The 21,268-nt window shown below is 40.3% G+C and overlaps 1 protein-coding gene across 1 annotated transcript; it reads left to right on the top strand.

Annotated features, from left to right (window-relative positions):
* Window positions 1-997: 997 nt before the first annotated feature.
* Window positions 998-21,054, top strand: LOC121934851 (cysteine-rich venom protein-like). Its single transcript, XM_042475748.1, has 7 exons — window positions 998-1,060; window positions 3,327-3,449; window positions 4,624-4,714; window positions 6,044-6,192; window positions 8,355-8,449; window positions 9,775-9,866; window positions 20,930-21,054. The coding sequence occupies exons 1-7, from the start codon at window positions 998-1,000 to the stop codon at window positions 21,052-21,054; spliced, it is 738 nt and encodes a 245-aa protein (XP_042331682.1).
* The last annotated feature ends 214 nt before the right edge of the window (window positions 21,055-21,268 follow it).

The raw sequence follows: 21,268 nt of genomic DNA, 5'->3' as shown, positions 1-21,268 counted from the left end.
AAAACGATGTTAAACTGCATTATTTCTGCAGTGAAGATTAGAGAGAATTCTGTTGATTCATTAAGACTGTTCCAGTTGGGACTGACAGCTGGATTTAAACCTTGTTAATGCCAGTTTGAGTTGATTCACTGAATCAATGAAACTTACATAAAGTGTTGAATTACCAAATGCTAAGGTATTATATGAATCTAATCTAGATGGGATTAACAAATGGATTTAGTCCTTAGTATCAAAAGGAAGAAAAAATGTTGCTCTGTTTTTTAAAACAATTTTATTAAGTCACCTTTTTACTGTAAGAATTTGAAAATATAACTTACTTGTTTTAAACACTTGTATAGCTTTCTTCCAGCACTTTAGTTATGACTATTTCTTCAGGAGTTTCAAAACAGTGATCCAGACCCATAGATTTCCAGGTAAAAGTTTGCATGGATAAATCCACTGAATAAATAGTTGATGCATATACTTTTGTCAGCATTATTTAAATACCAAACTGAACCATATCAATAAGAGACCGAGTATAGACTCCAAAGAGAGAAGTAGGAGGTACTGATTGCTAACTGCAATTTTTGTTCATTTGCTCACCATTTCTCTTGTAGTAAGCAAGTAAAAACAACTATTTGTAGTTATAAGCAGTTAGATAAGTAATAGAGTGGATCTAAAGTTACATTAATGTGTGCAGAGGGCTTCATTGAAAGCCTGCTTTATATCTTATGTTGCATTGTTGTATTACAGCAATAAAACCAATGCAAAAGATATTCTTCCACTTGAGGAAGAGCTTACACAACATCCCATATAAGAGGAAGAATCTATACAACCTACATATAGTATCACTGACTTGACCTATTGTGCAAACTCTTGTATGTTTGTGGAACAGTAGTACTCCCGTTTACAGTTCTTTGGATTCAAACCAATATTAATAAATGCTTAGAAATGATAACTGGAACCATTGTAATAACACAAATAAAGGAACTAAATGATCTGTTTGCTTTCTGCAGCAATGTCTCCTTTGATGGCACTTTTAGTCCTGGCTACTGGTTTACATCAATCTGTTGGAAATGAGGTATGGCTGGGTGTGTCAAATTTGAAATTCATTTCAACCTGTCCCTTCAACCAACCAGGATTTCACTGCTGCACCTTCAATACAATGTCTTGGGATTATGAATAAAGGATGATACATAAGAGTAAAATATACACACCCTTTTTACTGACATTATCTACTGGGTGTAGGCACACATATGCTCATCCTGTGGATAAGGAAATAATGTGGATAAGGAAATAATGCCATTGTGATTTATACTCTGGAAGACCTACAATCTAAGGAGATTTTCAGTGACTCCCATGAGCACTACATTGACATGGAAATAAATTGTGAGAGCCAAGTGATTATGCTGGTTTGTATCCATGCCCTCAAAAAAAATAGAGTGAAATTTTATCAAGGATATATCACATCCAAAACTATAACTATGATGGTTTAATAATGTTAAGGGATTGGAATGGAGTAATTGATTCAAAAATTGATAGATTATCAGGAAACAAAATACCTGAATCTCAAGGGACATTACCTAAATCTTTCTTTGAACTGTTGGGAGAATATGATTTAATTGATATTTGGAGATGTAAACATAGCACCATGAAGATTTTTACATATTTTTAAGACAGGCACAAGTCCCTCTCCCATATAGACTTATTTTTGTTATTTAAGAATTACACGCAAAAGATTATTAAAACAGACATCACAGTGAGAACTCTATCTGATCACTCCTCAATTTGGCTTAAATTAAATATGGGAAAGAAAGATTTTAGATAGTGTCTGAATGAAAACCTGCTGTTAAAAGAAAACATTCTCGTTAAGGCCAGGCAACAAATGAAGTGGTACTTTAATGAAAATATAGGAAATGGAACTGACAATACAACTGTTTGGGGATGCTGGGAACATAGAAGAGAAAAAGAAAAAAAGAAGAAATAAAAGAAAGAATAATAAAGAAAATTAAAAAAGTGCAAGAACTACAGGAAAACCCCACTGATAAACGTCAAATGAGGGAAATAAAATTACTAAAAAAAGCTCTTTCTTGAACTATCAGAGGAATTGGCCAAAAAATGTTTGCTTGTCAGTATTATTTCCAACATGCAAATAAAGCGAGTAAATGGTTAGCTCACAGAATAAGGAAAAGTAAAGAGAAAAATACAGTAAATAAATTACAAATGGGAGATAAAGTATACACTACACAAATAAAAATTAAGAACACTTTTATTATGAGTTTTAAGAATATACAGTGGAAATAATGGACAATAAAAATAAAACAATTGTTAGACAAATCAAACATTTCGCCACTGGATAATGAGAAAAGGGAAAAGCTTAACCAACTGATCTCAATGGTGAAAATTGTAAAAAAAACCCAACCCATTAAAAAAAAAGTAAACTGAGAAATGTTCTAGGCCTGGACTGCTTACCAGCAGTATTTTACAAAGTATTTCAAGATGGGATATCCATCCCATTGAAGGAACTTCTGAATAGGACAAGAAAGAAGATTGAGATTGAATGTGCCCAAAGAATTATAGGTTATTAATTCAAATGATAAGATCTTAAGAATATTAGCAAAAGATTAAAGAAGATACTTGTGGATACGATTCACATAGATCAGTGTGGGTTCTTACCAAGGAGATATCTTAGCAACAATATCAGAAACATTTTAAAATTAATAGAATGCCATGAGAAACATAATAAAAAAACTTGCTTTGATCATTGTGGACATTGAGAAAGCTTTTGATAATGTTTCATGGGATTTGTTGCAAGAAACTTTGAATTATATGAAGGTGAGGGAGAGATTTATTGAATGGATTCAGGTGGTTTATTGCAATCAAAGTGCCCAGATATTAGTCAATGGTGAGAGAACAAAGCCTATTAAAATTCAGAAAGGAATGAGGCAGGGTGTCCTCTTTATTATTTTTGATTATACTAGATATGTTGTTAACAAACTTCAGGGGAGACTAAAAGATAAAAGATAAAGATAAATGATATCTTAGATAAATGTGAAGAGTTCAGTGAAATATTGGGGTTAAAAATTAATAAGGCAAATGTTTGTTTTCTTATAGGATTTCTGCCTTAGTTTTGCTTTTAAAGTCCTTAAGATTTTCTTCCCATAAGCTCAGCTCCATGTGAAAGTTTGTAGATTAGTGTTTTTGATTTAGAATGGGCACAATCTGTTTTTTATTACTCTTAATGGACGCCATATACATATATATTTGTGTGTGGTGTGTGTGTGTGTGTGTGCATCTCATTTTTTTGTGTTTGTGACAGGAAAATATGGGTGTTGATTTCATTACAGAAAGATGCTACAGCTTTTGCAGCATTGTCGACTGATTTGCCAGAGGTACAAAAGGAAGTGGTTCACAAGCACAATAGTCTCAGGAGGCAGGTGGACCCAAGTGCTTCTAACATGCTGAAAATGGTAAGAATGTGTACAATATTTTGCTGGCATTTCAGTTTCTTTGGTCCTCCAGCTTTACCATGAATTTTGCTATATTTTCCAAGCTATGGAGGATTCTCCAGAAAGTTGTTTTTAGAAGACTAATACTGATTATAGCACAAAGGGCAAAAATAATAATAGGTTTTTTAAAAAAAGAAACAAGAGAATGAAGTTATCCATTCTGAAGTTATAATCCTATTGTGACATGTTTGCCTTATTTGCATTAGTTATTAGGGAAAGGATATAAATTCCAACTAATTCATTTATAATGACATACTTTCAAAGTTTGAGAAAAATCAGATGGCATGGTTCTCTTTGAATGGTGTTTCTTGAGACCATAGGTTCGGGATCTCTCCTCATCTCTCAAGTTAATAAATCACTGAGGATGGAGAATAGCATGTCAGAAGTGGGTTTTGCACCCAGCTTTCATGGTAATGGTGCCAAAGAGGAAAAAAAAATATAATGATTAGAGTGATCAAGGCATTTAATACACACTATTTCTCTGCACACTTTGTGATAACTGTATAAAAAAAGATCTGTATCACGATCTTCACCTCTTTCATTTGTGGTTATGAGGCTAAGGGATCATGGTTTGCTAAGGAGTACATTACAAAAAATAGCCACACAGGGTGTCACCCAGTACAGTGAAATAGGGCTTCTGGGGGGCGGGCTATCTAGGCGTGGCATGCACTCCTTCTCCCTGTGCTGCTCTGTACTTTTCCCGATGAGGAAAATGGCGGGACAGAATGAGGGGGAGTAAACATGGGGATGATGCATGAGGAGAGCAGGGACTGCACTGGGGGAGTGCATGCAGGGGTCAGAGTTGGGGCATGTGGCAGGAGCATGCATGCGGATGGCACAGTGGACAGTGAGTGTGGGGATGGCATTGAGGAAGTGTGGGGACAGAATGGAGGGAAAGCATGAGGGAAAAGGCCTGACTTGGTGTCACCCCTCTTTTGCAGGGTGTCACCTGATGTGAGCTGTGATGGGAAACTGATTATATTTTCCCTGCAAGATGTTAAAATGTGGTTGGATTTTTTTTCTTGGGCGCCATTGAACGTGTGGGTTCAAGCTGGCTGTGGTTCATTTAAAAAGAACAAGTCATTCACAAATGTTAAACATACTTGCAACCAGACATATTGCTATTTCTTTCAAGGAATGGAATGTGGAAGCTGCAGAAAATGCCAAGTACTGGGCTGAACACTGTGTATACTCTCATAGCCCTGAATACAGAAGAACATTAGAAGGTAAGTTATATGGGAGTACTCTCCAGAAGTATTCCTCTTTGTGTGTGTGAATTTGTGCCTTCATGTCACCTGTTGACTTATGGCAACCCCATGAATATAGAGTTTTCTTAGGTAAGGAAGTCTCTTGTACTCTACAGCATCAGGTGTTCATTTCTAGTCTCCCACCCAAGAACTAAATGACCCTGCTTAGCTTCCAAGATAGATGGGATCTAGTGCTTTGAAAAACAGTGCCTGCAGCCTAACAACTTATGGGAAGCAGTTCTTCCCATGATCCTTAATAAAAATAGTAACAGCACCTGCTCCAGTTACACTGAGATAGCCATTACACTTTTGAGCATGTAATTCTTTCCAGAAAATAGATGTAATTGAGCTGGTGGATCAAGAAGAACATAATTTGCACATGGTTTAACAAAAAGAATATCATGCGAGAGGCAGGACACACAGTATGACATAGTAGTTCAAGTGTCAGACTACGGGCTGAAGTAGATGAGCAGCTTGGAGTGCCTTCTGGCCGCTCCAGCCACAAGTGACCACTGATCTGAGCAGGACCATGGCAACTGGATGCTCCAGTCCAGAGGCCAGCTGCTGCCACCATCTGGAACAGACCACTGGCAAGGAGTGGGTTTTTTCCTCTCCTTTTGTGTCCGAGTTTGGGCTTCCAGATGATCTGGGTGCATGTGTGTCATCTGCACACCATGCCCCAGAAGTGGCCTGCACACCATGCCTGTCTGTTTTGGGCCTAGGACTGAGGTTCAAATCCACTTACATCTCAAATTTATCCAAGCTACTGGGGTGATCATGCATCAGTCATTCATTGTTTCTATGACCAACCTATCTTGCAGGAAGATGATGGGAATGAAATTGTTGTGGTGAGGGAAGCCATACACTAATACAGTGCACCCGCGCCATACATGAGCATACCTTAAGCGGCTTCCAGCATACACTGGAAGCTGCACTGGAAAAAGCAGAGCCTTGCCCCAGAAAGCATAATGGGCGCGTGTCCATGGAGTGCACACGCCACCGCACCACCATGAACATGAGCCCTATTGCTTTAATGGGGATCGAGTATACACAGAATTTCCCTTACGCGGGGGTGTGTGTCCAGAACAGATCCCCATATAAGGGAAGGGACAACTGTATAAACAAGGATAGTTTGACTGACTGCTCAGCTATCACCTTTCTTTCTGTTTGCTCCAGGTACTTTCTGAAGCTCAAATATGGCCATCTAACAGTTAAATTAAATTAAAAATGCCCTGGACTAGTCTCATTTAACATCTTTAAATATGATCAACTAATATTTATTTCTCTTTCTCTTTTACTCTTTTTAAGATGGCATGTTATGTGGTGAAAATCTCTTTTATTCAAGTGTTCCTGTATCTTGGTCAGAGGCAATACAAGCCTGGTTTGATGAGAGAGAGGACTTTGTATTTGGAGAAGGACCAACGTATCGGAATGCAGTGATTGGGCATTATACCCAGGTATGTAAATATTTTAGAGCCAGCATGGTATATTTGTTTGTGTGTTGGATTACAAAGCTGGAGAACGGGTTTTCAACCTCCACTCAGCAATGAAAACTCACTGAGTGATGCTGGAGAAGTCACACTTTCCCAGATTCTGAGAAAAGCAAAGATAAATCCATTCTGAATAGATCTTGCCAAGAAAAAGCTGTGGCCTTAGGGGTGCCACAAGTCTGAAATGACTTAAGGCACACAAAACACACACACACCTACACACACCTACACACACGCACATCATGTAAATATTCTACAGAGGTAGCATACAGCAAATTATATCTCATTATGCCATGTTCATAAAACCTGTACTGATTCAACTCTGAGTTTATCACACAGGGCTTTAATCCTGTGCTAGGCAAGGGATGGTTACTATCATACAGCTTTGTCCCTGGGTAGTATTCATTCCATGCACGATCTGGAGTTATCCCTTATCTTTGTGGATGAAGAATCAGTTGAAAGAGATTATCTGAAACTGTAAAAGCAATTCTCATTGGTCTCAATAGAATACTGTTGTAAATTGGCCGTAATATAGGTCATTTTTGGGGAGGTGCTGATGGCCAGAGTCTGATCCTCACTCCAGATGTTGGATTCAGTAGGGCTGTTTAGCCTGCAGACTTCCCTCAGGGTACACACTAACTAGATTCTGTACAAGTGAATAGCTGCCACTCACACTTTATTGAACAAAAGTTAATATTTATATTTATTTATTTATTTTATTTACATTATTTATACTCCACCCTTCAGCCCTAATGGCTCTCAGAGCGGCTTACAATTATTATTTTTAATAAGACGGTTCCCTGCCCTCAAGCTTACAATCTAAAAGACAAGACACAAAAGGAGAAGGGAATAGTGGTGGGGAAGGGGATGAGGTCCAGTGGTTCTTCTCTCCCTCTGATGCCTGGACCAAGGCAGATGGACTAGAGGGAGGGCTCTTCTTCTTCAGGCTAGCCCTGGTGGAGCTGGACCAGCCTGCCTATTAATTCCCTCGCAGGCCAAAGGATGACAGTTATGGAGGGAGGAGCCTCTATCTTCAGGCTAGCCCAGCCTATTCTCTCCCTCACAGGCCGAAAGATGACAGTTAAGGAGGGAAGAGCCTCTATCTTCAGGCTAGCTCTGATGGAGCTGGTCCAGCCTATTCACTCCCTCACAGGTCGAAGGATGACAGTTATGGAGGGAGGAGCCTCTATCGTCAGGTTAGCCCTGGACTAGTGGCTGGACTGAGAATCTTCATAGAAGAACAATGTGCAAACCCTTACTCCTCTGATCAGCATTGGGCTGGCTTTCTGTTATGTAGATTTTCTATGGTGAGGAAGCAGATACTGTGGTCCCCCTGAGATAATCTTGGGTAATAACACATAATTTATCCATTATTTTGTGAGAAAAGATTAGGGTGTGGAAAAGAGCAGACTCACATCTAAGCATTCAAGTGGGCAAAATTCTCACTCATAAACAAACAAAGAAAAAAGGTGTCCTGAGAACAAAATGTCGAAAGATAACTGAAATAAAACAAAGAACAAACTCTTATCTTGGGTCGAAACCCTAAAAATAAGGAAAAGGAGAGAGAAACAGAAGACAAGAGAAAGGAGAGGCAGGGACTAGAAATGAAAGGCCTGGGAAAGGGGGTATATTTTCTAAATAACGTTTTAAAAAAAGATGCAAAGAGGAACTTGTGGGAGGGGGATCAGAAAGAACCAAAGAGATGTGTGTGTGTGCCTTCAAGTTGCATGTGGACTTATGGTCACCTCATGAATTTCATAGAGTCTTCTTAGCCAAGAAATACTCAGAGATGGTTTTGCCAGGATTTGTTGCACAACATCTGGAGAACCACAAGTCTTTAACACTAGAATAATTCAATGCCTTTGCTGTAGAGAAACAACAGTAGATCTTACAGAACTTTAAAGACAAATACATTTTTGTGCTTTGTTGGGTTCTAACCAACTTCATCAGGTGCATGACTGTTAATCTTTCAAGTTTCACAAGACTATTGTTTTGCTGAAACAGACTAAAACAGTTGCCCTACCACTTCAACATTTTTGCAATACAGATACCTGACCTACTCAATAATGCATAAAGAAACTAGGTGAATATTGTGGGGAGCTTAATAAGATTTATTTTCTCATTTACAGCTAGTTTGGTACAAATCCTACATGATTGCTTGTGCAGTTTCGTACTGTGACCACAAGATATATAAATACTTCTACGTTTGCCAATACTGTCCTGCGTATGTATAACAGATATTCTTTTTATACAATTCCTCCTTCTAAAATCATGAAATATTTTTTTCTGATATAACCTTTGAATTTGTAAGTTCTGATTTATAAAAGGATTAACCAGGACAGTAGTATCCTGTTTTGGGATGAAAGAGAATAGTTGTTGTTGGTGGTGGTGGTGGGAGGGTAGAAAAACAAATTATGTTTAACAGTATAGAAGGCTGTTTAGTCCAGAGAAAATAATTCTTAAGAAATGAAATCATTATCAAATGAGTTGACTCTAATGAGCTGATGATTTGATTTAAATCTTATGCTAAGAAATTCTTCAAGTTCCTATTCTTGAAGAGTGCTTTTCATATAGAAGAGGGCACCAATGACCATAGTTGATATACTTGGGGTCATGCACAGGCAACTGTTCCATTTCTGGGCCATTTCTACCACCTTCATCAGATGGACAAAAGAAATATAGAAACTCTATAGCAATCTACCCACCCCAAAATTATCATGTTGGGCTTGATAATTATGGCCTGTTACAGACAACCAAAATAAAGCTGCTTCGAGTCTCTTTGGAGGTATGCTATTTAAATGATGCATGGGTCCTAAGAGTCCGGAGGTCGCGCCAAAGCCACACTCTATTCCTAAGCACTGGAGTGAAGCTTTGGTGCAGCTTCTGGATTCTTAGGATGCATGCATCATTTAAACAGCATACCTCCAAAGAGACCTGAAGCAGCTTTATTTTGGCAGTCTGTAACAGGCCTATATGTCTCAAAGCTGGGAAAAAACATCCACCGAATGTACTTGATAGGGAGTTCCAGAGTGTGGGAACAAACTTTAAGAAAGCCCTCTTTTGTCATTCCTACCTCTGAAGGATTTGCATTTATGAGAACATAACCTAACCAGAGGATAAACTTGTTTGCTTTATTAAGTTCCTTAGTGTCATGCCCAAACACATTCTCTGGAACTATGCCTGAAACGTGAAATGAATAAACCTGCTCTTGTAAGATGATATTTTATATGTCATCATGGCCTATTTAGAGTTTCCAAAAACAAACAAACAAAAAACAAACAAAGCAAAAAAACAAAACAAAAACAACACAATTTCTGTTTACATACAGTTCTGGGAAGGAGGGAGGACTGCTGATAATAGGGATGTCAGGAGAGTGTGAAACTCTGCCTTCAGTTCTAAGTACTTGGGAGACAAAGTTATGGATTCATTGATGTGCATCATTCATACCCCCTGAACTTCAAACATGTGATTCTCTGCCTGTATACAGAACATTTTAGAATAAAGGGGAAATTATTTAAGATGTTCTTTTTATTGTTTAAAAAATTTCAGGGGAAATGTACTAGGAATTCATTATTATTCCCCATATAAGGAAGGAGAGCCATGTGGTGACTGTCCCAGCAAATGTGATGATGGACTGTGCAGTAAGTATAGACAATCCTGCTTCAATTATTTTTTTAAAGGATTTGCGATGTTCAGCTAGTGGATTGTAGTCAGGCACAAGGATGATGGTGGTGGTGCATGCAGAGCCTGCCTTTTCTCTTATATTGGGATTTAAAACAGCTTACAATAATAAAAACAAATACAGATTAAAATATATAAAAAGCATCAGTAAAACATATACAGTGGTACCCCGGGATACGAAAGCACCGCGTTACGAAATTTCGGGATACGAAAAAAATCAATAGGAAAAAACTGTTCCGGGATACGAAGGTTTTTTCGGGTTACGAAAAATTTTTTGGTGCTTTTCGGCGCTTTTTTGCACGAAATCGCGGCTTTTTAGCGCTAGCGGCTATGACTTTTTCGGGTTGCGAAATCTTTCGGGTTACGAACGCCGCGGCGGAACGAATTAATTTCGTAACCCGGGGTACCACTGTAAAAGTTATTTTTATAATGCCATTGAATAATCTATGGAATTAAATCCATTTAAAAATCCATTAAGAGACAGAACATAAAAAATGAATGGAATATCACACTATTATGGTCATCAGTGCTAGGTCATAGGAAGGACTGTAGTTCAGTGATAAGGTTTGTTTTATAAGATCTCAGGATCAGTCATTACCTTCTCCAGCCCAAAGCCTAGCAGGCAGCTAGACTGACAAATAAAGCTTCCTGTCTGAAACAAAGGCCTGTTACAGACAGCCAAAATAAAGCTGCTTGGAGTCTCAGTGGAGGTATGGTGTTTCAATGATGCATGCGTCCTAAGAGTCCAGAAGTCGCACCAAAGCCACGCTCCAGCCCTAAGGACTGGAGCGTGGCTTTGGTGTGGCTTCTGGACTTTTAGGACGCATGCATCATTGAAATACCATACCTCCACTGTGACTTGAAGCAGCTTTATTTTGGTTGTCTGTAACAGGCCAAAGCTTTGGGTCTGAAACATCTTTCTGCATTCCTATCAGACATTTTATGCTGAAATGGGTGGCACATTCCTGGTCCTATATCAAAAGGGGGAAACACCCATATAGTCTGAAAACAGACCAGATTTCCAACATATCATATTTTTTGTATTAGTAGTTGTTTTATTTACTTATATTCCACCTTACTCCCAATATAGGGACTCAAAGTGGCACACAACACATCTAAAGCAATGCAATTTAAAATGATACCTGAACTTTAAAATGTATAAATACAAAAATAAAAAAGGTTAAAATGAATGTATTAGAATGTAGAATGTATTCGAAACTGAATTAAATCTGAATTACACAACATTTAAACCCTTGTCAGTCTGAAAAAGCCTGACAGCACAAAAATGTTTTCATCTGCTGCCAAAAGGCAAGCAGATATAGGGCCATCCTGACCTCTCTAGAGAGGGAGTTCCAGAGCCTGAGAGGAGCCATCAAGAAGGCCCTGTCTCTTTTTCTCACCAAACATCCCTGAGTAGGCTTGCCATATCCCGCCAGGGGGCGGGACTTTCCCGGTTTGGGGCAGGTCTGCCGGTCCCGCCCCGTTTGGCCCGCCCCCGGGCCACCACACCACCCACGCGACCGACACCAGGCGGGAAAGGAGTCTCGCCTCCGTTCCCTGCTTGGCCTCCTCCGCCGGTGAGGGAGGCGGCCTGGCTCGCTCCCTCCTTCCTCTTTCCTGCTGTGGAGGCTTGGGCCTCCCACCAGAGGACAGAGGCACCAGGAAAGGGAGTGGGGGCTGCCCGCGATTGTGGCGTCGCGGCAACGCGGCTCCCTCCTTCCCGGCCTCTATGGAGGCCCAAGCCTCTACCGAGGCCGAGAAAGGGAGTGGGGGCCGGGAGGAGGCTGCTTCCCACCATGGTGATCGCCGCGATGAGGAGCAGCCCTTGCATCCTTCCTGGCCTGAGAGGAGGCCGAGGCTTCCTCCCAAGCCGGGAAGGAGGAGAAGGACAAGGTTTTAAAATGTAGGACCTTTAAAAAAAAAAGGTCCTACATTTTAAAGCCTTGTCCTACATTTGTCCCGGTTCGGAGCTCCTCAGTTATGGCAACCCTATCCCTGAGAGGGTGGTGGGACAGAGAGTAGGGACTCTCTGGACAGTCTCAGCACTGTAGTGGACTCATAAAGGGAGATACGGTCCTTCAGAAAGCCTGGACCCAAGTCATATAAGGCTTTATAGGTCAAAACCAGCACTTTGAATTGTGCCTGGAAACAGACTGGCAGCCAATGGAATTGTTGTAAAAGGCAGTTGTATGCTCCCTGGTTAAGAATCTGGCTGCAGCTCTTTGGGCCATCTGAAATTTTTGAGCACTTTTCAAAGAGAACATTATAGAAATCCACATAGCATGTAACCAAAGCATTTATCACAGTGGCCAGATCTGACTTTTCCAGGAATGGTCACAGTTGGCGCACAAGCTTTAATTGTACAAGTTGTTGTACCAGCCCTCTTCTGTGGCTCTGCACAATGATAAGAGGAAAGATTTAATAGCAACTTGCACTATATCCTTAGAGAAGGTGTGTAAATGTTGAGTGATGGTTAGTCTTTCCTTGGATGTGCAGACAAGTGTGGAAGTGAGGGGGTTGGTCATTTGCATTTGCTCATGGTAGTAATATTGCTGAAGTTTATGCTCACCTTGTGTGGAATACAACCTTGGTCAGGTTGTAATGCCCAGTTTTGTTATGTTTTTTAATTTTTATAATTGGTAAGTTCTTATCTGTATTAGTAATATGACTGACTGTGCCTCCCAAGTGTTCCAGGAACCTGGAGCCCTGAAATATGTTTGAAAATCTTATTCCTTAGTAATATCCTTTTTGAATTTTGGTGCACAGAACTGGAAGCAGTATTCCAAGTGAGGCCTGAACAAAGTAGAATAGAGTGATACTATTACTTCCCTAGATCACCCACTATATTTCTATTGATGCAGCCTAGAATCACACGGACCTTTTTAGTTGGCACATCACATTGTTGACTCATGTTCAACTTGTAATCTACTAGGACTCCTAGATCTCTTTCACATGCACTTTTATCAAGTCAGATGTTCCCCATCCTATAGCTGTGTATTTAGACACTATGGAAACCATGGTTGGCATCCTTTTCATTACATATGCAAGTGTAAGTCCAATGTATGCCTGCACAAGTCTTTTTTTGGTCACTGTGGAAGATGGCATTCTTTTCCCTTTTCTACAGTGACCAAGGTTCTCCCTTATTCAGCATTTAGCTAGTGCAGCCTCTCCCACAAATCATTCAGTGTCTTGTAAGAGCAAGGAAGGTTGGTGAAGTCCTTACTTTTTATAGACTGTCATTTGTTTATACTCTCCAATCTGCCTGTACATGAACCTAAGTTGTGTTTTAAATTGGAATTTTGTAATTGTGCTGGCCAAATGGCCGTAATAAAGTTATTATTCTTAAAGAGAGTTGGAAGGGACCTCAATGGCCAACAAGTCCAACCCCCTGCCATGCAGTAATACATAAAGCATCCTAACTGACAGACAACCTCTGTTTAAAAAGCTACAAAGAAGAAGACTTTACTACACTTTGAGGGAGTGTGTTCCACTGTTCTTACTGTCAGGAGGTTTTTCCTAATGTTTAGGTAGAATCTCTTTTCCTGTAGTTTGCATCCATTGATCTGTGACATAGTCTCTGGAGCAGCAGAAAACAAGCTTGCTCTTTCAAATATTTAAACAGCTCTGTCATATCACCTCTTAGCCTTCTCTTCTCCAGGCTAAAGATACCCAGCTCCTAAGTCACTTCTCATAGGGCATGGTTTCCAGAACCTTGACCATTTTGGTTGCCCTCCTCTGGACACACTCCCATTTGTTAATATTCTTTTTGAATTTTGGTGTCCAGAACTGAAAGCAGTATTCCAACTGAGGCCTGAACAAGGTAGAACTATTACCTCCCTCAATCTACCCATTATACTTCTATTGATGCAGCCTAGAATTACATTGTTTTTTTTAGCTGGCACATCACATTATTGACTTATGTTCAGCTTGTAATCTACAAGAACTCTTAGATCTCTTTCACATGTACTGTTATCAAGTCAGATGTCCCCCTGTGCATTTCATGTTTTCTCACTTACCCTACACGTGCTCGCTATTTGTTTGAATTCCTCTTTGGTGATTACCCTTTTTTACTATTTCTTATACATGTCCTTCTTACTACTTCGCTCAGTTGAAAGTTCTTTAGTCATCCATCCTGGTTTCCATTTTTCCTCCACATTGGAACTGTTTGAAATTGTGTCTTCAGTATCTCCCTTTTGAGAAACTTTCATCCGCTCTGAACTGCATTCTCTTTTAGTATTCCTGACCATGGAATCACAGTCAGTATTTCCTGAAGTTTACTGAAATAAGCTTTCCTAAATTCTAGAATGTGTGATTGACTATGCTTGGCTTCCCATTTCCACTGTATAACAAATCACCAGAACACTCCAACCTAAGGATCCTGCCACTTCCATCCCATTAACCAGGTCACAGAATCATAGAATATTATTTATTTATTTCATTTATATCTGCCTTTTTCCCCACAGGGACCCAAGGCGGCTTACAGATAAAACCTTTAAAATTATTATAAAATGCATACAATTAAAATGTCTCTATATAAAATCACACAAAATCTACCCAATATAATATAAAATCACATAAAATATACTCAAGTTAAAAACAGTCTAAAAACCCACCTGTTCCATAAAACCACCCTGCTATGCATTATGTACAGAAAGCCTGCTGTCATAAAAATATTTTTACTGGGCAGTGAAAAGCCAGCAAAGTGGGGGGAGGAGCCTAGCCTCCCGAGGAAAGGCATTCTAGAGGGTGGGAGCAGCTACTGAGAAGGCTCTCTCTCTCGTGTTCTCAGCAGGCGAGCCTGTGATCTTGACGGAACCGTGAGAAAACCTTCTCCTGCAGACTTTAGGGCTCTTGGAGGTTCATATGGGGAAACACGGTCACTCACATAGTCTGGACCCAAGCCGTGTAGGGCTTCATAGGTCATAACCAGCACTTTGAACTGTGCCCAGAAACGAAATGGGAGCCAGTGGAACTGTTTTAACAAGAGAGTTATATGCTCCTTCATTCTGACTCCAGCGTTTAAAACCCGCTGAAGTTTCCAGACAGTTTCCAAAGGCAACCCCACATAGAGTGCATTGCAGTAGTCCAAATGGGATGTAATCAAGGCATGTGCTACTCTAGCCAGATCTGACGTCTCAAGGAATGGGCGCATCTGGCACACAAGTTTAAGATGTATGAATGCATTCCTGGCCACTGCTGAGACCTGGGCATCCTGGCTCAGAGGGGAGTCCAGGAGCACACCCAAGCTGCGAGTCTGAGATTTCACAGGGAGTGTAACCCCATCCAGCACAGGCAAAGCCCCAATTCCCTGATCTGACCAGGAGCACATATGTCTTGTTTGGATTAAGCTTCAATTTGTTCAGTCCATTACTGACAGCAGACACTGGTTCAGTACAGAGACAGATTCCTGTTTGACAGTGGAACAAACTCCTTTGGAGAGTGGTGGAATCTCCATCCTTGGAAGTCTTTAAACAGAGGCTGGATGGCCATCTGTCGGGGATGCTTTGATTGAGATTTCCTGCATGGCAGGGGATTGGACTGGATGATCCTTGTGGTCTCTTCCAAATCTACAATTCTATGATTCTATGATACTTTCAGAAGCCAGGAAGGGCAAGGATCCAGTATGCATGTGGTGATCCTCACTTCTCCAAGGATCCTGTCCACATCCTCAGGCCGCACAAATTAAAACTTATACAACAATGCAGATCAAACAGGTGCTGAGATTACATCCATTGGACCTGAGTCAACTACAGCATCCAATTCAGAGCAAATCCAAGCAATTTTGTCTGCAAAGTGTCTCGCAAATTCTTCACAGTGAGCTGTTAAATGTTCTTTGTTTTGTTCTTGGGGGCCAGAATGTATAAAGTCCCTGATTACTCGAAACAGCTCTGGTAGATGACACTGTGCAGATGCAGTGGTGGCAGATAAGTTTAATTTCTTTGCTGCCTCTATTGCCTTGGCATAGGCCTTACAATGAGCCCTAACCCATTTTCAGTTGGATTCACTCCGAGTCTTCTGCCATCATGGTTCTAGTCTCTGTCCCTCTCATTTCATCATTGCCAGCTCCCTAGTGAACCAGGGGGCATGTTTGGCTCTGGGGACACCTTAGAAGCAATCATGTCCACTGCCCTGGCCATTTCCCTATTCCAGAGATCTGCTAAGGTTTTGTTAGGATCACCTGCCAAGGTAACAGGAAACTTCCCAAGAGCCATCAAGAATTTGTCCAGATCCATAAGCCCCTTGGGACAGACCATCTTAATCGGGCTTCCAGCCCTCTAGAGGCTGTGAGTCCCAGTGAGTCTAAACCCTACCAGGTAGTGATCAGTCCATGACAACGGAACTACAGACAGTTCCTCCTCTCCCAGATCACTGCCATTTTGCTCAGAACAGGATGTGTCCTGCAGCATCATAGAGTGATTGAGTTGGAAGAAACCACAAGGGCCATCCAGTCCAACTTCCTGCCATGCAGGAATACACGATCAAAGCACCCCTGACAGATGGCCATCCAGGCTCTGTTTAAAAACCTCCAAACAGGTCATCTCTCTTAGTTAGGAGCAGATCTAAAACAGCTGATCCCGTCATTGCCTCTTCCACCTTTTGAACAATATAATTGTCTGCCAGGGAGATGAGGAATTTACTCAACCTTGAGGCTCAGGTTTTTATTTCATTGCTTCTTCCTCTCAAAAGACATTGCCCAGGAAGTGGGAAACGAATACTAGAAGTGTATAACTAGCCTCATAGATGATGCCATCAAGAAAAATTTGGCCTCTTGGACCATGAAAAAAACCCTTCTTGCAAGAGATGAGTTGCATCTCACCATAGTTGGAAAGAACTTATTTGCTAGAAGTCTTGTAAATCTGATCAGGAGAGTTTTAAACTGAGGTACAGGGGTTGAGGAGGGAGACAGTATTCGAGAGGGCAGAGAGACAACAAGTACTGAGGCCAGTTGCCTGAATGATAGAAGGGAAATCTGGTCAGGGTGACCAGATGTCCTAACCACAAAGGAGGGCAAAGCACTGCAAAATGTAAGACCCCCCCCCCAAATGTAGGACATAACAGTATCTAAAATTTAAAAACATTCATATAAATTCATGCTTCTTAGTCATTCTCAGAATGGAGGACAATTTGAAATTTCTCCTGGACTGAACACTGAAATGTAGTTCACGTTCTGGAAAAGAGGACATCTTGTCACCCCTGCCAGTAGTACAAGAATCCAACAGTATGCAAAAACAAACAAACAAACAAAAAAAAACAAAAACAAAAACAAGGAAGCATTGGAGAGAATGTCTTCACACTCATGCACAGAATCTGGGAAATTAGATGTACTTGGTCTTAAGACTAGAAGGCAAATATGATTTAATAGGCATTGAAATCTGATGGGATGTGTCTCATTGGAATATAGTAGCAAAAGGATATAACCTATTCCAAAGAAATAGACCAAATAGAAAAATGAGAGCATTTGAGATGATGATGATGATGGAGAGAGAAACAACAGTGGCATGGGATGTCTATTATAGACCCCCAGCCTGACTAAAGATTTGAAATGCCTCCCTAAAACAAATGACCAAACATCAAAAAAAGAAAAAAAGTAAAAAGAGAGAGAGAGATAGTAGTAATGTGAGACTTCAACCACCCTGATATTTATTGGAAGTCAGACTCTGCAAACAAACTTACTAACTTACTTTGCAGATAATTTCATTGCATTAAGGTGGAGGCAGCAACAAGCAGATCAGCTAGTTTGGATTTGAGAGTAACCAACAGAAATTAACAAGTTAGTGGGGTGGAAATAGTGGGATATTTGGGTGGTTGTGACCCTGTCATCTTGGGATTTATTATACAGAGGAAAGGAGAGACCAAACTGCTTTATCACACTAGGGGGCAAACAGAGTTTAAACGAGAGTTAAACTAGAAAAAACCAGGAAATGTTGTGTGATAAACATAATAATAATAAATAAATTGTTCATTTATTAACTGCTTTTCCAACAATCAAAGCGGTGTACAGAAATTGTTAAAAACAGACAATAAAAACAGTAGAAACCACATCTTAAAAGTACATAATTAAAATAGATTAAATGCGACCAAAATTAAAAAACATCCAATGACATTATTAAAATCAAGAATCATAGATACTATACATTGATAGGGGAATATATTCTTAAACGGAATTAGGAGGGAAGGCTTGAAGGAAGAGATGAGTTTTTAAAGCCTTCTTAAAGGCTTCCACTGATCCACTAAGGCGGATCCCTTCAGGTAAGGCATTCCATAGAGAGGGCGCCACGGCCGAAAAGGCCCTTTGTTGAGTGGACGCCAATCTCACCTTAGATTGGTTAAGAGACAGTTTTCCAGAAATTCTGAGTGTGTGGGGAGGATTATGCAGGGAGAGGCATTCCCTCAAGTAACCCGGGCCCAAGCCATTTAGGGCTTTAAAGGTAATAACCAACACTTTGTACTGGGACTGGAAACGAATTGGCAGCCAGTGTAGAGATTTTAAAATAGGTGTTATATGATCAAATCTCGTTGTGCCCGTAATTAGCCTGGCTGCTGCATTTTGGATCAGTTGAAGTTTCCGAACCTGATACAAAGGTAGCCCCATGTAGAGCGCATTGCAGAAATCCAAACGAGAGGTTACCAGTGCATGTACTACTTTTTCTAGGTCCCCTCGGTCCAGACAGGGACGCAGCTGGCGTATCAGCCGATGCTGATACCAGGCACTCCTGGCCATTGCATCTATTTGAGATGATAAACATAGAGATGGATCCAGGAGTACTCCCAAACAATGTACTTTGTCCTTCAGGGGAAGTTTAATCCCATCAAGGACAGGATGACAAATTTCCCTGCCTGGGCCAGGCGAACCTATCATGAGTACCTCTGTTTTCTCTGGATTCAATCTGAGTTTGTTTTTCCTCATCCAACCCATTACTGACCCCAGGCAGGCGTCCAGAGGAGAGATCAGGTATTTCCTGGTTTTCTCTAGTCTAACTCTCATTTAACCCTGTTTGCCCCCTAGTGTGATAAAGCAGACTGTGAGAAACATATTCTGGACTTCAAGATACTGATTTCAGTAAGCTTAGGAAAATTTTGGGTGAGATCCCATGGTCAAAAATGCTCAAAGTGAAGGCATTAATGATGCATGGGAGTGTCTTTAAAGGTGAAATATTGAAGGCACAGTTGCAATTCCAATGAAGATGAACACTGGGAATTGTCTAAAGAAACCAAGATGGCTATATAAAGAACTTTCAGAGGAGCTGAGATTTGAAAAACACATGTATAAGAATTGGAAGAAAGAGGGAATCACCAAAGAGGAATACATATAGTCAATACGTGCAGGAAAAGGTAAAGCTAAAACTCAGAATGAGCTCAGTCCTTGCTAAAGAGATTAAAAATAAGTAAAAGGGGTTTGGTGTTTTTTTTGTCTATATTCAGAGCAAGAGAAAGAACAGGGAAATTGTAGGACTACTGTGTAGAGAAGATGATGAAACTCTAACAAGGAACAGAAGGAAGGCTTAACTGTTCTATACTTTCTTTTTCTTAGTCTTCTCAAAATGAAATTCAGTACTCTAACTGGTGCAAATAGAATAAATCGTGCAGTAGGAGGACTATGGTCCAGAATAAGTAAAGAGGTAGTGAAGGAATACCTAGCCATTCTAAATGAATTTAAGTCTCCAGGCATCCAAGAGTATTAAAGGAACTTGCAGTTGCAGATGTAATCTCAAAGCCACAATATTCTTGCAGGCAAGCTGGTGGACTGTGGGCTAGACAGTGCTAGTGTTAGCTGGATTTGTAATTTGTTGACGGACTGAATCCAGAGAGTTCTCACCAATGGTTTCTCTTCATCCTGGAGAGAAATGACTAGTGGAGTTCATCAGGGTTCTGTCCTAGGCTGGATGTTGTTTGATATCTTTATAGATGATTTAGATGATGGAATAGAAGGCATGCTTATCAAATTTGCAGATGATACCAAATTACAAGAGGTAGTCAGTACCACAGAGGACAGGATCAGAATTCAAAATAACCTTGACAGAATGGAAAGCTGGTCCAAAACTAACAAAATGAATTTGAACAGGGATAAATGTAACATACCATACCTTGGCAGAAAAATGAAGCGCATAAATATAGGATGAATGAACTTGGTTTGAAAACAATACATGTGAGAATGATCTTACCGTCTTAGTAGACCATAAGTTAAACATGAGTTAACAGTGTGATCAATTGGTCAAAAAGCCAATGGAATTCTGATGCTGCATCTATAGGAGAATAGTGCCATCTATTCTGCTCACCTGGAATACTGTGTCCAGTTCTGGGCACAATAGTTCCAGAAGAATATCAACAAGCTGGAATGCATCCAGAGAAGGGTGAACAAGATGATCAAAGATCTGGAAACCAAGCCTTAGGACGAACAACTTATGGATATGTTTAGCCTGGCAAAAAGAAGACTGAGAGGTGACATGATAGTATCTTTAAATATCTGAAAGGATGTCATGTAGAAGATGGAGACAGCATGTTTTCTTCTGCTCCAGAGACTAGAAATTAAACAATGGATTTAAATTACAAGAAAGATTCCACCCGACCATTAAGAAGAAGGGTTTTTTTTTCAACAGTAGAATAGAGTGCCTTGGAGGATGGTAGATTCTCCAGTTTTGGAAGTACCGTTGATAACAGAGATCTTTGGTCAGAGATTGGATGGTTATCTTGCAGGCTGTTTTATTTGTGTATTCCTGCATGGCAGGGGGTTAAATTAGATAGTACCTGTGGTTCCTTCCAACTCTAAGCTTCTGTGATTCTTTTCATGACCAGAGGCAGCATGCCTTTTTGTGTCCATTGCTGGGGAGCATAGACAGGAAGGTGCTAGTGCACTCTCAGCACGCTTGTGGGCTTCCCATAGGTAACTGTCTAGCCTTTGTGTAACAGAATGCTCATTTACTACAGGCTTTTGGTCTTATCAAGCTCAGGATCTTCTTAGGTTCTTATGACTCTGTCAGCTTGGAATCCCTTGCACTAAACACATGCATCCCTTTCATTTCAGCCAATCCTTGCCCATATGAAGATGAATTCACCAACTGTCCCAAGCTAAAGGAGGACTATTCATGTAATCACCTACTAATTGAAGAGAATTGCCAAGAGTCCTGTTTCTGTGAGTCTGAAATATAATATCTGGATTTTCCAAAAAGATCTTTGAACTTAACGGAAGAGGACGAAGCCAACGTAAAGATAAAATGAATGAAGATGGCAATATACCTGTGAACGTTAGCTATAAATTAAAATAGGGCTTCTGTATTGTTTGCTTTTATCTTTTAATTTAGCTTCCCTATTTCTCAGAGAACTTTAGTCTAGTGTGAAAAACAGCTCCAATACTGGAATACCT

Source organism: Sceloporus undulatus, chromosome 1 (genome assembly GCF_019175285.1).
Source record: "Sceloporus undulatus isolate JIND9_A2432 ecotype Alabama chromosome 1, SceUnd_v1.1, whole genome shotgun sequence".
In the NCBI taxonomy this organism is placed as follows: Eukaryota; Metazoa; Chordata; class Lepidosauria; order Squamata; family Phrynosomatidae; genus Sceloporus; species Sceloporus undulatus.
This window is presented reverse-complemented; position numbering and strand designations above follow the sequence as displayed.